Source organism: Nematolebias whitei, chromosome 6 (assembly GCF_014905685.2).
Source record: "Nematolebias whitei isolate Nwh7 chromosome 6, NemWhi1, whole genome shotgun sequence".
In the NCBI taxonomy this organism is placed as follows: domain Eukaryota; kingdom Metazoa; phylum Chordata; class Actinopteri; order Cyprinodontiformes; family Rivulidae; genus Nematolebias; species Nematolebias whitei.
In genome coordinates this window covers 46108348-46124011 of record NC_056503.1, presented here as the reverse complement: position 1 = coordinate 46124011, position 15664 = coordinate 46108348, and the positions used below count along the sequence as shown (strand labels likewise).

General features: G+C 44.8%; 1 protein-coding gene across 4 annotated transcripts; it reads right to left on the bottom strand.

The window, feature by feature from the left end:
- Positions 1-1398: 1398 nt before the first annotated feature.
- On the bottom strand, positions 1399-15041 carry eif4h (eukaryotic translation initiation factor 4h). Of its 4 annotated transcripts, XM_037677683.1 has the most exons (8): positions 14955-15041; positions 10666-10853; positions 9534-9598; positions 9348-9444; positions 5988-6083; positions 4637-4783; positions 4405-4520; positions 1399-1810 (listed from the first exon to the last, which is right to left on the bottom strand). In XM_037677683.1, the coding sequence occupies exons 1-8, from the start codon at positions 15002-15004 to the stop codon at positions 1805-1807; spliced, it is 765 nt and encodes a 254-aa protein (XP_037533611.1). In that variant the 5' UTR covers positions 15005-15041; the 3' UTR covers positions 1399-1804. The 4 variants fall into 4 exon arrangements, with proteins under 4 accessions (XP_037533611.1, XP_037533612.1, XP_037533613.1 ...); XM_037677684.1 differs by lacking the exon at positions 5988-6083; XM_037677685.1 differs by lacking the exon at positions 5988-6083 and having other exon boundaries at positions 9354-9444.
- Positions 15042-15664: the final 623 nt, after the last annotated feature.

The following is a 15664-nucleotide window of genomic DNA, read 5'->3' as shown; positions in this document are numbered from 1 at the left end:
AGTGCATCTTAGGTGCGCTTGATAGTCCAGAAATTACAGTAGTACTGTTATTTATCTAAACAGGAGCCCTTCATCCACCTAACCCCACCCCAGCCTCAATTCACACGTTAGTTCAGGTCTCTCTTGTGAACGAGTCCCTGAGGCTCACAGGGATCCACCTGTGTAAATGAAGGTTGACTGAGTGAGTGTTGGAAAAATGGGCTTTACAAGGTAACAAATACAGACACACACAGGAAACAATTTTAAGTTCTTAGAGCCATCATATATTTTCTGATAAAACCACTCGTAACCCGGATGAACCCTCAGCAGGGAGGGGAGGGATTTGCATGTGAGTTGGTGGCTCAGAAGCATTTAAAAACATAAAACTGCAGTTTTTAGTTGGAATTAAAAGAACTCCTCCGATGTGAAACAGAAATGCCGCTCGCTCTGATCGAACCTTCAAACCGAGCGTTGAGGATGATTCTCAGCTACTACCTCACACCTGAAAAACTGACTCAAAATCATTTCTGGGTTTGCAGGTCTGTTGGCTGTGGCGGCCATCTTGGATCCACCCATTGAAGTCCAGGAAGGAACCTCTGGACCCTGGGTCGAGGAACGTTGGGACCCAGCAGGTGGAGTTTCCATTCTTCTCAAGAGGACACATCAAAACCTCAGAACTTTCTAAATTTTCTTTCAAGAACTGTTTCTTCTGAGTCAACCTAGAACTGAGACCGATTCTGATGCATCTCTCAGGTTCAGGTCTGGCCTGGATTTGTTCCCGTTAAGACTTTCCGATGGCCTAACATTTTTCAGTCAGGTCATCTGGACAGTTTTTTTTTTTTTTGTGCTGAAATGTTTCGCCTTCAATCCGGAAGGCTTCATCAGTCAAGGAAACACAACAAAACTGATTCTTCCTCCAAAGTGGAACAAACCAGTTCTGCTTGTGATAAGATGGTCTCTTTGGTACGCCCCCTCCTCCATTGCCAGCCCTCTTCCTTGTTGACAGTCTTGTCAATCTGGTTGAAAACAACAAAGTCCATGCTCAATAATCCAGGTATACAATCCAACATTTTTCAGTCAGGTCATATGGAGGTTTTTTTTTTTTTGTGCTGACTTTTTGATGGCGTTGATCCGCTGCGGTTTTTTAGACCCTAAATAGTTGTTCTGTTTTCTCCAAAGACCTGCTGCGGTTCTGGACGGCTGCATCATCCTTCATTCGCTCCAAGCCCAAATACAAAACTGAAAGACTCTCAAGTTACCAGGAACAAAGTGAAGTCTAAAGAAAAGAGCTTTGTGTTCAGAAACAGAACAGCAGCTCTGCTCTTTATTCTGAGGATTCAAACCGAGAACCCGGCCCGGACCCCGCCCACCCTGAAAGCAAACAGATTCTGGTTGGTTGTTTGATGATGATGACACAGTTTTATTGCAATAATAAACAGTGGGGCAACAAATGAACAATAACATGTTTAGAAAAAGTTTACGTCCCGGTAAACAAACGCTGCTCACCTGAGCCACCACAGACCTGATCCACACAGACCTCACCTGGACCTGGTTCAGGCTCCAGAACCAGAACCAAAGAAGCACACGCTACAATTTGAGCTACAAACCAAAGTTCCAGCTTTATTGGACAAGAAGATTTTTTTTTTTTTTTAGACTTTGAAGATCATTTAATAACAAATTCTTGGTGGAAGTCGGCGTCGGATCCACACTGAAACAATCGAAGGACACCGAAAAAAAAAAAAAACCTTCAAATTTCTTCTTCTGTGTTGGCGACGTGTTAGCGCCGCCGTCCGGTCGGGAGGCTGCGACGGCTGCTTTAAACGGGTCAGTGCTGCATTCAAAGACAGGTGGGAAAAAAGAGGCGAGGGGACGAGACGCAACACAGAAAGAGAAGAAAAAAGGGAGCAAGAAGTAAAGAAGGGACAAATCATTAAAACACTTGAAATCTTCTCATTCATCGTTCTGTTCTTTACCTCCTGCGCCCATCATGAACCCAAACATCAAAACTTTGTTTCTCCTCTGTGAAAAACATTAAACTGGTTTCTGTTCCACTTCCTGATCTTTAACAAGTTCTGGTACCGACACACAAACCGCCCAATGGACCGGGTTACACTTAACGGGTACCAACTGAGTACTCGCTAAGAGTAACATGGAACACACTGGGTACATACTCAGTAAGTACCAAACCCAGTAACTTAGGACAAACAGGCATTTCTGGTACATACATGCATACTATATTTGTACCAATTAAGTATATAACCAATAAGTATGTAACTGGTAAGTAAGTACCCAGTATGTGCGTACATACTGTGTATGTTTTTTTTACCCAATAAGCACATACCTGGTGGGTATGCAAAGACACAGTAAACAAGTACCTGGTGTACTTGGTAAATAAATACCAGGTGTGTACGTACAGTGCTTATCAAGTAAGTATGTACCAGGTATGTATATCCTTGTGCACTTGGTAAGTAAATACTGGGTGAACTTACCTACGTGGTATTTAAGTACCCAGTAAGTACCTGGTACAATTCAGGATGGAAGTGGGGCCAGAACCAGCCCAGTATCAGAACCTGGTTCAGACCGTCAGCAGCTCCTTCTTGTGCTTTATTAGCAACTGATTAAATCTTTTAGATTATTTTCTAATCCAGTAGTCCCTCACTACTTCACGGTTCGACTTTTGCGGACTTGCTGTTTCGCGGATTTTCAAAGTACAGTACTGTAAGATTGTACACGACAATAAATAAATAAAATAAATAGTGCCACCATTTTGTAGTTTTCTCTCAATAAGCCTACACTGTATCGCCAGTCTAAAGGACTACATTACCCAGAAGGCAAAGTTGCTTTCTGCTGAAATGGAGGGAAAGTTTTGATCCGATCCGAAAAAGTTCGGTCCTTACAGTATTCGTAGTGACTTCGGCGCTCAGTGGATGCAGAGAGCCGATCAGAACCGGACCAGGGCTGGGTAAGTCTGCCGAACCAGAACCGAGCCAGACCGGAACCGAGCTGCTGTGTTCTGCAGAGCTGGTGAGTAAAAAGGCATTACTGCTTACTCAACTTAAAATTTCAAGTTGAGTGAATAAACATTATCACGTTATCTTGATTAATAAACTCTTACTAAATAAACTTTTGCTTTAGTTTAGTCGATTTAAATTTATTAGCTGACTGAACTGTTTTGGTTGTTTCAACTCAGAAATCTGTCATTTCCACTTCGCGGTTTTTCACTTATTGCGGGGGGTCCGGAACGTAACCCCCGCAATAAACAAGGGACTACTGTAGTTTAGATTAAAGGATCTTTAATTCCTCCCCTGAGATAATTTATTTAATTTAATCTCCTGAAACATCTCCTGATGTTCTAACTCAGAACTTCAGTTCCTGTCGGATCTTCCGCTGAATTAAAGATCAAAGAGAACCGGCGTTTTCAGTGTGGACCAACAGACCAATCAGAGCAGAGCTTTCCTCTCAGCTTAAGCTCATCCTGAAAGCTGATTGGACAGGACTCTGAAAACACAGCTGAGACAACCAATCAGAGGAGACCTGACTGTAGGCCACGCCCTTCAACAGACTGATCTGCGCTGCATTCAGGTTCAGGTTGGAAGTTTATGCTTTACTTGTTTTAGATGCAATTAATTAAAGATTACGGAACTTTGGTTAACATTGTTTTCAGTTTTTTTAAGTGAACTTTAACGCAGCTTTTATCATCAACCAGTTTGTGAAGAAAATTCCTGTAGACAGTGAACGCGTCATTTCTCAGCCCAATGTCACCTGAATAAGTGCATCATGGGAAAATAACTCTTTCCTTCAGGTGGATTGCTGCAGATATCTGAGGGGGCGGTGCCAGCTGGAAGCCAGAATTTCATCCTGTTGCAGGATAAGCCCCGCCCCCCAGGATTATGAGCAGTCACATTATTTGAAGATGGAGAATCTGATTGGTCACCATGGAAACGAGCAACTATTTTTTAAACGGAGAGGAGCAAATAAAAATGTCTGTCTACAACTCAACCAATCAGGGTTATGGGGCGGGACTTCAGCTGAACTATCAGGAAATACAAAAAATAATGAGATGCAGGTTTACCCTGCGGGGGCGGGGCTACTGGGGAAAGCAGGTATGACATCACAGTAAGCGGAGGTGGCATTGAGGGGGCAGGGCTTACATGCATTTATGAGCTGCTTGCTGTGTTTGTGTTTACAGGTTTATTGTTGATCAGTGTCGGAGTGCACGTCGGCTTTATTCCACTAAGAATAAATACTCGACACAAACAGGAAGTAGAAGTGGGGTGGCGTTTGTCTGAAGGAATGCTAACTAACTGTTTTTACATCCTGTTTTTTGCGTGTGTCAAAGTTCAATCACATTAGCTCCTCATGCCCCCCACTCCCGCCCCCCAGCCCTGGCAGCCTTCAGTCTTAGGGTTTTTCTTTGGAGATCACCTCTTCTCGTGGCTTTGCTCCGCCAAAGATGGCAGAGTTTGGGTTGGCGACCTGGTTGAGCGGTTCTGAGACGGTCCGAGGTTTCAGCTGCAGGCGGGGCCGCTGTGCACGCTCCTCTGCACAAACAAACAAAACTTCAGCATCTGAAATATATCCAAACTGTCAACCTTCCAAACCGTATGAAACTTAAATAAAAGGCACCATCAGAACCCCAAACAGGAAGTGATGTCACCTTCAGAGGGTTCCCTGAAATCTGTCGTTCCTCCGCGGGGCGGCCCCTCCCTGAAGCGACCTGTTCCTGTGCCTCCTCCTCGTCTGTCGCCGGGACGACTGCCGCCTCCTCGACCCCGCCCCCCCATGTAGTCGTCATCTCTGAAACCTGCAGAGACGGATGGACAGGTGAGTCAGCGTCTACAATCTGACAGGTGAGAATGACTGCAGATGACTGAATGAGAACGAGATGAGAGAAAGGCATGATGGGAGAAAACGGGGGGCTGTCCCTCCAAACAAGTCTGGATCAGAACAAACTGCCTGGAAGAGACGATTTCATGGGTGTGACCCACAAACCAAACTCTGCTGCTCAGCCCACAGGTGAGGCTCCATTTAACGGGAAACAAGCTGGGTTTTTACCGACGTACAAACTTCCCTACTTTTTGTGTTTAGTTTAGTTTAATAAAGGGCTCACATTCTGCAGGGAACAGATTTTAACACAACACCAGCCTGCTAATCAAACACCAGGTGGAGCGTCAGGAGAACCTCTACAGAAACATATTTAACGTATACTGCAACAAAAAGATAAAAACTCTGGTCGTCATAAATAAATGTTCAACAAAGCTCTTTGTTTTTTAGTTAAGTCAGAGACAAAGGTCCCTCTGCAGCATTTATTTTGAAGGTCCAACAGCAGAAACCTTTAGGAAACACTGTTTTTGAACTCTGCCCGGTCTCCATGACAACAAACGGAGGTGCAACTCACAAAATGGCGCTCACTTCCCATCATGCAACACAACCTAACTCAGGTATGTTTCTTCACTGAAGCTAATAACCCTGTCAGACGTTTAAATTTGGTACCTTTGGGTCGGTTCCTGTTTGTTTCAGTGAGGCGGCTGCTTCTGATTTAAACTCTTTAAAAAACTCCAACATTTTTCTGTCAGGTCATCTGGACAGTTTCTTTTTTTTGTGCTGAAACGTTTCGTCTTCGATCCGGAAGGCTTCATCAGGGGGATTGTATACCTGGATTATTGAGCATGGACTTTGTTCTTTAAAAAACTGATTTCTGTTTACTTCTAAACACATGGCTTAAATTAAACTTATTTACTTTTTTCAGTCCACAAGACTGATCCTATTACAGCTTTGTAAACATTAAAACTTTACGATTGGACGCTTCTGTGAAACTTCAGAACAAAAACCTGAAACGTTCAGTTTTTTTTGCCGTTGTTTCCTTCAGACGAACAAACTTTCGCCAGATTTCACCGTTCAAACATCATCCTGCTCTCTGATTGGCTGCAGCCCAGCCAGCAGGGCTCTGATTGGCTGCAGCCCAGCCAGCAGGGCTCTGATTGGCCGGCTGAATTCTCTGAGCCCACCTCCTCCTGGCTGGTCGTAGAACTCTTCTCGGGAGTCCCGTCCTCCTCCTCCTCCTCCTCCTCCTCGGGGAGCTCCTCGAGAGCCTCCTCCTCGTCCTGCAGGCGATATGGGAGTTTTACACTGAGAGGAAGAGGAGGGAAAGAAGCAGGTGGAAAGAGGAAAGAACGAGAAAGAGGAGGAAGTAAGGAGAAGAGAGGAAATGAGAGAGAAGGAGAAACACAGAGGGGAGAAGAGGGAGTAGAAGAAAGGAGGAAAAAGAAGGGAGGAAAGAGAGAGGAGGGATACCAAGGAGCAGAAAAACCAACAAGGAAGAGGAGGAGGCACCTCCTACTACAAGGAGCAGGGGCAGCAGAAAGGAGGCGGAGCTTGTTAGTGTTCCATCAGCCAATCAGAGCAGGCGTTAGAAAGCAGCAGATCTGAACAGAACCAGAACCCGTTAGACTCAAGAGGAAGGAGGTGAGGATGAGGTGAAGGATGAAGACTTCTCCTCCTCAGACAAACCTGATCATCACAGTGCAAAAGTTTTAATCCAGTCCTCATCTCTTCAGACTTTCCTTCCTGAAATCCTTGGGGCGGTCCAGATCAGGAGTTCTCATGATGTTCTGAAAGTCCGTCAGAACGTCTGAAGAACTGTTGATATGGACCACTTCAGAAGATTCCAGGAAGATCTGGATTGTTGAAAATAAAAAGAACAAGGACTGGATCAGGACTTTCCAGAACAGTACAGATGATTAATATAAGCTGGAGTCAAGACCAGGATCAGAACCACGGAGTCAAGACCAGGATCAGACTCACAAAGCTGGATCCAGACCACGTCAGTGATTGTTTAAAAAAAACTGGGACGTTCAGTTAGAATTTAAATATTTAGTTTTCGTTTCTTCAGCCAAGTTCTGACAGAAGTGTGTTTTGTGTAAATAAAAACAGAATTAATAATTCACAAAGCCATGAACAATATTTTATTTACAACAGAACGAATCAAACAAACCAAGTGTTGAAAGTAAGAAACTGTTCCATTTTTAGGAAAAGAAGTTTATATTAAATCTGGTGGAAGCAACACGTCTTTAAAGAGGCTGTAAACAGTGAGAGGTCAGAACGAGCTGGAGCAACATTTAATAACTTCTTCTTCTTTCAGCTTTTCCCTCTTCAGATGGCTCCACAGCGAGTTGTCCTCCTCCATCTCACTCTGTCCTCTCTCCATCCTTGTCACTCCTAAGAAGAACCTCATCATTTTCATTTCTGCCACTTCCAGTTCTGTCTCCTGTCTTTGTGTCCATGTCTCTGTCTCCAGATCATACAACACAGCTGGTCTCACCACTGTCTTGTAAACTTTTCCTTTGACCTTTGCCGACACACTTTTTTCGCAAATCACTCCTGAACCTTTTCTCCTCCACTCCATCCTGCCTGGACTCTCTTCTTCACCTCTTCATCACACTTCCCATTTTCCTGCACAGTGGACCCCAAGTCCACGAAGTCCTGCACCTTTGTGACCTCTGCTCCTTGTAGACTCACTGTTCCACCTCCTCCTTCTCATTCACACACATGGACTCTGTCGTACTACGGCTGACTTTCATTCTTCTTCTTTCAAGTGCATACCTCCACCTCTCCAAGTTCTCTTCCACCTGTTCCCTGTTCTCACCACAGATCACAATGTCATCTGCAAACATCATAGTCCACAGGGATTCCTGCCTGACCTCATCTACCATGTTGTTGTTTACTATATTTCTTTATCACTTTTTGATACTTTATTTTGTACTCTTATTACATGCTTTATTATTTCTTGTCTGTTTTTAGCGAGTCAAATCAATTCTTCTCATCCTGAACATTTCATTGCACTGTTGACCTGCATCAACAAAATCTGTTAGTCGGTCCATCACCAGAGCAAACAAGAAGGGGCTCAGAGCCGATCCTTGATGCACTCCCACCTCCACCTTGAAGCTATCTCACCCCTACAGCACATCTCACCACTGTCCTGCTGTCCTTACATGTCCTGTACCAGTATAACATAGTTCTCTGCCACTCCAGATTTCCTCATGCAACACCACACCTTCTCCCTCGGCACCCTATCATATACTTTTTTTTTAAATCCGCAAAGACACAATGGAGTTTTTTCTGACCCACTCTGTACTTCTCCATCAGCATCTTCAAAACAAAGATGGCATCTGTGGTGCTCTATCTCCGTATGGTATGAAACCATACTGCTGCTCACAAATATTCATCTAAAGACAAAGAAGATAAAACATTTAGAGAGGCTGAATCTGTCAGAAGTAAAGATGGGCAGAGGATCAGCAGTCTGTCTAAAACTAGTGGAAGACTTTCAGAATAAAGTTCCTGAACGAAAGACTTTGAATCTCCATCATGTCCAGTTTATAATCTCATCAACAGATTAGAAGAATCTGTAGAAACCTCTGAGCTCAAAGGACGAGTTTCTACCGAGTCAAAATTGGATGGTTGTGATCTTCGGGCCCTCAGGGGCCACTGCATTAAAGCCAGGTCAGGTTCTGGACATTCACTGCATGGGATCAGGAACGCCTCCACAGACCACTGTCTGTAAACACAGAACATCGTGTCATCCACAGATGCTGCTCAAAGCCCCATCAGGCAAAGAAGTCGTACGTAAACACCACCCAGAACCACCGTCACCTTCTCAGGATCAAAGCTCGTTTTAAATGGACTGAGGCACAGAACTGTTCTGTGGCCTGACAGGTCCAAATGTGAGGCTCTGTTTGGAAACCATGGCCTCCATACTAATGACGAGAGGGACCATCCAGCCCGTTATCAACTCACAGCTCAAAAGCCTGCCTCTCTGATGATATGGGGGTGCATTCGTGCCTCTGGCATCATGAGCAACTTACACATCTGGAAAGACTCCAGCAATGCAGAAAAACATCTACAGGTTTTAGAACATCTGCTCCCATCCAGCAGAGAAGATCCAGGAAGGATGAACAGCTAGAATCCTCCAACAACTGGTCTCCTCACGTCCTCCTTAGGTCCTGGACAGACTGTTGGACCTGGAGCAACTTTAAACAGACGTGTTGATGCCATCAGGTTCTTAATGACCTGAATCTTCCTGAAAATGGAACATCTGCGTAGCTTCAACATTTGATCTGTTTGTTTTTTTATGAACTGTGTGTGAGATTTGTAAATCCTTGATTGTGTTTTTATTTATGTCTTACATCATGACCCAAGTTGGGTCAGAATCAGGAAGTCACTACTGGACCATGTGGAGCATGCTGTTCGTTGAGCGGACTCACCGCTTCTTCGGGTTTCTGTAAAAGCCCGATGTGACACAAACAGAACCGCATCGTCTGAACCCAGCTCTGAGATCCTCGGACCGACCCGTCCGTGGTTACAGTTCCTACCTCTACCTTCATCTTTCCTGAATCCGAAGCCGGCGCCTCCTCGCTCTTGCCTCCGTCCCTCCGCGATGTCCACCCTCAGCGACCTTTCACCTAATTGCTGCAGAGGTCAAAGTTCAGGTTGAGCTCAACCATACTGGAATGGTTCAGTTTGAGACGTGCAGCGGTTTTTAATAATCGGATACTTACAGCGCCGTCATACGTCAAAGCTTCTTTTAGAGACTCCAAATCATCAAACTCAACATAACAAAAACCTGAAAGAGACAAAAACAGATTTACACTTTAGTTTACTCCTCAGGACGGCTGGAGCTCATCGAGTCGCAGGGCCAGGTTTTAACCTGAACACACACAGAGGAGCAAACGAGACGCTTTCAGGAAGAATACGCAGCATTGTTAAAGGGATAGTTTGGTTATTTGAGGTGGAGTCCTGTGGCAACATTATGAATGGTGTAAAGGTCTTCACTGCAAAGTGTAAACTCGGATATAAACGGTTTCCTCTGAACTGGATCAGATGGAGCAGTTTGAGTTTACTCTGGTAGTTCACCTCATATACTCGCATGTAATTCTGAAATGCAGGTCTGTCACGATGACACATTTTGCTGGGCGATTGTCTAAAAAATTATTGCGATAAACGATAATGTTGTTTGAAATTTGACAATAATTTGTAATTATTGTCAAATTTAAGAAGAAATGTTGGTTAATTTTTGTATGTAGTACCTTTTGTGACCACCAGATGGCAGTATAAGACTGTTTGAAGCGAAGGATGGAAAGTGAGGGAGCGAGCAGCGTGACTCTTAAGAAAAATGGGAAGGAGGCCCCTTGACATGACATGGGCTGTCTCTCCTTCCTCTTTTTCAGATCTCAAACTGGTGGACGCTCGGTGTGATTTGAGCTCTTTAGCATTTTTCACACAAAGCTTTTAATAAAAAATCAGTAAACAAGTTCTCAGCTTCTTTTTGCAGAAAAACAACTTTTTACACGAAGGTGCGGGTTTCAACCGTGAATTTTGGAACTTCGATAAGACAGCAGTACTGCTACAAGTGTAGCCACCAACGTTTTTAAACATGCAGGAGTAACTCCGTTAATTAAAAAACCTGGACCCTTCAACTTGTTCAAACTTCAGAACAATCTCAAAACTTCCCTTTCTTTCTAAAGACTTGGAGAAAATAGTTTTCATTCAACTAAACAATTTTTTGAACAGGAGAACTTCTGTTTCTTCATTTCCTCCCGGGGTGTTTATTATGGGTGTGTTCTACTGGGTCCAGAAGCAGGACTTGGGTTTCTGGTGTCCCTGTGACTGGAGCTCCTTTGACCCGCTGACCTTTGAACTTGTCTGTCTCTTTGTCTCGGACCAGTCGCACGCTGCGGATGCTGAGCTCTTTGAAGATGAGGTCGATGTCGCCCTGCACCGTGTTGAAGGGCAGGTTCCCCACGTACGCCGTGAACGGAGGCTCCGTGGGCAACTCCTTCTGCTTCCTGGGGCCTCCGGAGCCGCCGCCGCCACGGGGCCTGAGGGGCAAGAGACGGAGCAGAGGTCAGTTCATTCGTTCATCAGGGCTCAAACTGAAACAGGAAACAAACTACAAACAGTACAGTCATTAGAAATTCAGCTGAGAAAAAAAAACCTAATCAGAACCTCATCGGTCCAAAAACCTATTTGTAAAACAAAACCATCAGTTTAATCTAGTAGTTCTCAAACAGTGGGGCACAACTCCAAGGGGGTGCTGGGGCTATGCTTCTTTTTTTTTTTTTTGGGGGGGGGGGGGGGGGGGGGGGGCAACATCGCTGAATGTTTTTTCTTGTCTCAGTTCAGAACATGCAGCAGGCGGGAATAAAGTTGCAACACCTCGTTGTAGCCCAAACCCATTTTAGAGACGCACAAAACAAGAAATCTGTTTCTATTTTTAATTTTCTGTGTGTAGTTGGGAAAACAGAGGTGAGTTATTTTAATCTGAAGGATTATTAAACTGAGTTCATTCAGGTTTTAATAAATAAACAAGGAAGACGACGCCTCACAGTAAATGTGTTGAAGCTCCATGTCAACCCAGCTGAGGTGGCTCAAAAACCTCACAAAGTTCTGTGAGAAGATCAGATTCACCCGACTGTTGTCAAAAATATCTGCAGAGCTCAGGATTACACAGAACCACAGACAGAACCTCACACAGAACCTCAGGCAGGACCACTGTTCACTGACAGAACGTTTGGCAGAACCACAGACCACTGACAGAACCTCAGGCAGAACTACTGACCACTGATAGAACCCCAGACAAAACCTCAGGCAGAACCACTGTCCACTGACAGAACCTCAGGCAGAACTACAGACCACTGACAGAACTATTGGTCACTGACAGAACCTCAGACAGAACTACAGACCACTGACAGAACCACAGGCAGAACCATTGGTCACTGACAGAACCTCAGACAGAACTACAGACCACTGACAGAACCTCAGACAGAACCACTGATTGTGACAGAACCTGTAAAAAATGTGTTTGAAGAAGCAACAAATGAAAAAACTAAAGTAACTTCCTGTAATTCAGGACATCAAACAGAAAACCTTTAAACCTGTTAAAGCCTGAGTCAACTTCACAGGTTTATGAATTTGTTTGTACCTAAACAGGTAATATGACAAATCGCGCACACACACATGCACAATGTCACAACAAAGTATCTACAAAGGGTAAGGTAGGTCCTGAAGAACAAAGTCCGGGTCATCAACACTTGCAGTGGTGGTCATCATCAGATACTCAGCTGGTATAACAGCCTGGCCAAAGGAGGAGAAAGAAGCCACTGACATCAAGACTCAAAAGCTCCTCAATGCATGGAGGGTTTCACCCCAAGTCCAGCACCCTGATACTATGAAACTAAAGTCACTTTGCCATTGATAAGTGCAACCCCACTCGGCTCGTGCCTTCTCGGTTCTTCTCAGGTGTAAGTTGTTTGCCTTGTGACTTGTTTCCCTGCTTTGTGGGCAGGATCATAAATGGTCTTTTTGTGTTCGAACCACTCCGCCCGTTATGGTCCTCAACCACCCTATAATAGGACTTCCAATTTCTTTAACGTATCCCTGCACTGCTTATAAGTTCAGGTGCAAACCAGCAGAAACAAGACTCACTCAACACAGACAGAGGAAATGGAGGTGCAGATGTCGTATTGCTGGGCGATCATCCAGTGACGTAGCTCCGCTGGCCAATGAACGGCTGCTGCCTGCTTACATCAAAATTGTCATCTCGGAGGAGTTCACTTGGAACCACCAGCAAGTTGGTCCCATAAACTGGGCTGAGTGGGGGTGGGTACCAGCAGTGGGCAAGCCCTTAACTGGTCCCGTGTGAGGTGGAACTGATGAGGGTTCAGACAGTGGTAAAGGACCTTAAGAGAAAGGACGGTGGCAGAGGACTAGTGCGCATCTGAGCCACTATACATGAAACAACCCAGATACTGGAGTACATAAGAAGGATAGTCCCCATTGATGATTTGAAGAATGAATGTCTCAGGCAGCAGCAGAAACCCAATGTGGAAGAGGAGGAACAAGAGGAGCCATCATGGAAAGATAAGCCCCTGCATGGCAGATTAAGGAAGTAGTTGATAACAACAAATCTTACCAGTGGCTAGAGAGAGCTGGACTGAAGGACAGAACAGAGGCACTAATCATTTCAGCACAAGAACAGGCGCTCAGAACAAGAGCAGCAGAGACTGGGGGGTCCACCATACCAGAGAAGAGCCAAGATGCAGGCTGTGCAAAGATGCTCCTGAGACAGCAGGATGTCAGATCCAGACAGGCAAAGCACACATGGAGCGCCATAACCAAGTGGCTGGAATAATATACAGGAACATCTGTGCCGAGTATGGACTGGAGGTCCCACAGGCAAAGTGGAAGACTTGGAGAACGGGAGGGCTAAGATACTGTGGGACTTCCAGATCCAGACCGACAAACAGGTGATGATAGCCAACATTGTGGTGGTCAACAAGCTACAAAAGAAGGCAGTGGTGACAGATGTAGCAATTCCAAGTGACTGTAACATCAGGAAGGAGGAGCTTCAGAAATACCATGGGCTGAAAGGAAATACAGAAGTTGTGGAGAGTCAAGGCGTCAGTGGTCCCAGTGGTCGTTGGAGCACTTGGTGCTGTGACGCCAAACTGGGAGAGCGTCTCCAACAGATCCCAGGAACAACCTCAGAGGTCTCTGTCCAGAAGAGCAGTCCTAGGAACAGCTAAGATACTGAACAGAACCTCACACTCCCAGGCATCTGGCAAAGGACCTGAGGTTGATGTGAAGTGGAACCGAGCTGGGTGTGCACATTTTAAAGTCCGTAACTCGTTCTCCGAAGAGTAAATGTTTTTAACCACATGTTGGTTCTAGTAACTTCCAACACAACAGGACGCTGATTCTGTAAATAGAAAATGTGACGAAAGCTTCAAGGCTGGACCAACTTCTGACTGACAGTCGATGTAAAGGACACTCGGCACCTACAGAACATGAGTTCATCTGGTCACATGGGTCTGTGCATGTGCTCGCACTTTAACGTGTTACTGAAGCACGAGGTGCTTCCACCGGCAGGTCCAAACACACAGTGGACCAAACACAACCCATCTACAAGAACGGACTCCATCACTGCACGAGCGTGCACACACCTGCACGAGCGTGCACGCTCCATATGAACTTCCTTCAGACATTTTTTCTAAAAGTATCAAACAAGTCAAATCACTTCTTTATATTTCTGTTTCTAATCATCACTGTGGTGAAAGTAACAGGAGTATTAAAGCTCTGAGGTCAAATTTAGATCAACTTTTTTGTTGTAGTTTAAATATTTTTGTTGTAGTTTAAATATTTTTGTTGTAGTTTAAATATTTTCCCATAGAAGAACAAGTACTGATGGGGAAAGTTAACCTGAAACAGCTTTAAAAAGCAAAAAAAAAAAAAACAGGAAAACTCCAAATCTGTCACTGTTTCCATCTATTAATAAAATATATTTTTTAAATATCTGTACTGGGTTTCAGTTTACATGCTTGTGACAAATGAGTCAACATTAATCATAAAAAGCTCAGATATTCTGAGTAGGTAAAAAAAAAACCTGAATCTTCCTGTGAGGACCTGCTGGATCCTGCAGAACGTGAACCGGTTCCACTGCCGGACCAGAAACACTGAACCCAGTAAACCCCATCAGAACCAAGCGATCTGTCTGACCTGACCACCTATCAGAACAACTCAATCAGTAACAATCAGACTGATCGATCCGCAGCCTCTCGTCTTTCTGTGGATGGATGCGCAGACACATGATGCAGCCATGCGGGCAGTCCGCAGCTCCACTCCACCTGCTGGTTCCGCCTCTCACCGGTACCGGAACGTTACAATAAACCCCAAGCGGAACCATGTTGTTTTGCAGCGGAGCACCGGGCCGATCCGCGCCGCGGTTCTGTCACGGGTGTGTTCGCGGCTCGCTCCGGGATCCCCGATGTTTCCCAGAAACGTTCGCCGGCCTCCCCTCACCCGAGCACGGCCCGGTCTGAATGCGCGGAGGCGGCCGAGTTCCGGGGCCTCACCGCCCGGCCCTGAAGCCTCGGCGCGGCCGGCAGCGAGTAACGAGAAGTCGGTTCGAAGCGGGGACTCACCCTCGGCCGCCGCCGAAGCTGCTATAGGCCCGATCATCGTAGTCCGCCATTACTGCTGTTGAGTCCGAGAGGAAGGAGGTCCTCACGTCACACGCAGAGCGGGATTAGGTGCCCGCAGAGCGCCTGACCGGGAACCGCCACAAAAATTTATATTAAGAAAATACAAATAAAAATTTAAAATGTTACCTGGAACATCAGCCACCAAAAAACAAGAAGAAAAATAAGTAAAAAGAAAGGTGTGTGTACACACATATATATATATATATATATATATATATATATATCTTTATATGCATAAAACTCATTTTTTTTTTTTTTATGCATAAAACTCATTTAATAACAATATTTACCTAATATTGTAAATATTTATGTGCAAAAGTTTAGTTTGGGAAGTATTGAGACTAACCTGGATAAATAAAGGCTAAATGAAAAAAAAAATAAAAAAATAAATATAACAACAAATTACAATCAGAAAATCTATAACATCAAACCTAACAGATTTAGAATGAATTAAATTTCGTTTTAATTAGGTGTACCGCTACTTGTATGTGATTTACAGATATTTTGCCCAGATAATTTAAGAATGCTCTTTGAGCTTCTAAATGACTGCATTGTGGCCTGTGAGGGGAGTGGTGGCGCAGAGGTTAGAGAAGATGGGCCTGTTATCGGAAAGCTGCAGGTTTAACTCCCCGGACCGACAATATCAAAAT

What these genes read in the sequence shown, in the direction of transcription:
- eif4h (XM_037677682.1), bottom strand. Translation starts at nt 15,004, where the DNA reads ATGGCGGACTACGATGATCGGGCCTATAGCAGCTTCGGCGGCGGCCGA. An exon ending in CAGGAAAGATGAAGGTAGAG is followed by an intron (nt 6,084 to 9,347) that starts GTAGGAACTGTA and finishes TATCGCCTGCAG; the next exon opens with GACGAGGAGGAGGCTCTCGA. An exon ending in TTTCAGGGAACCCTCTGAAG is followed by an intron (nt 4,521 to 4,636) that starts GTGACATCACTT and finishes TTGTTTGTGCAG; the next exon opens with AGGAGCGTGCACAGCGGCCC.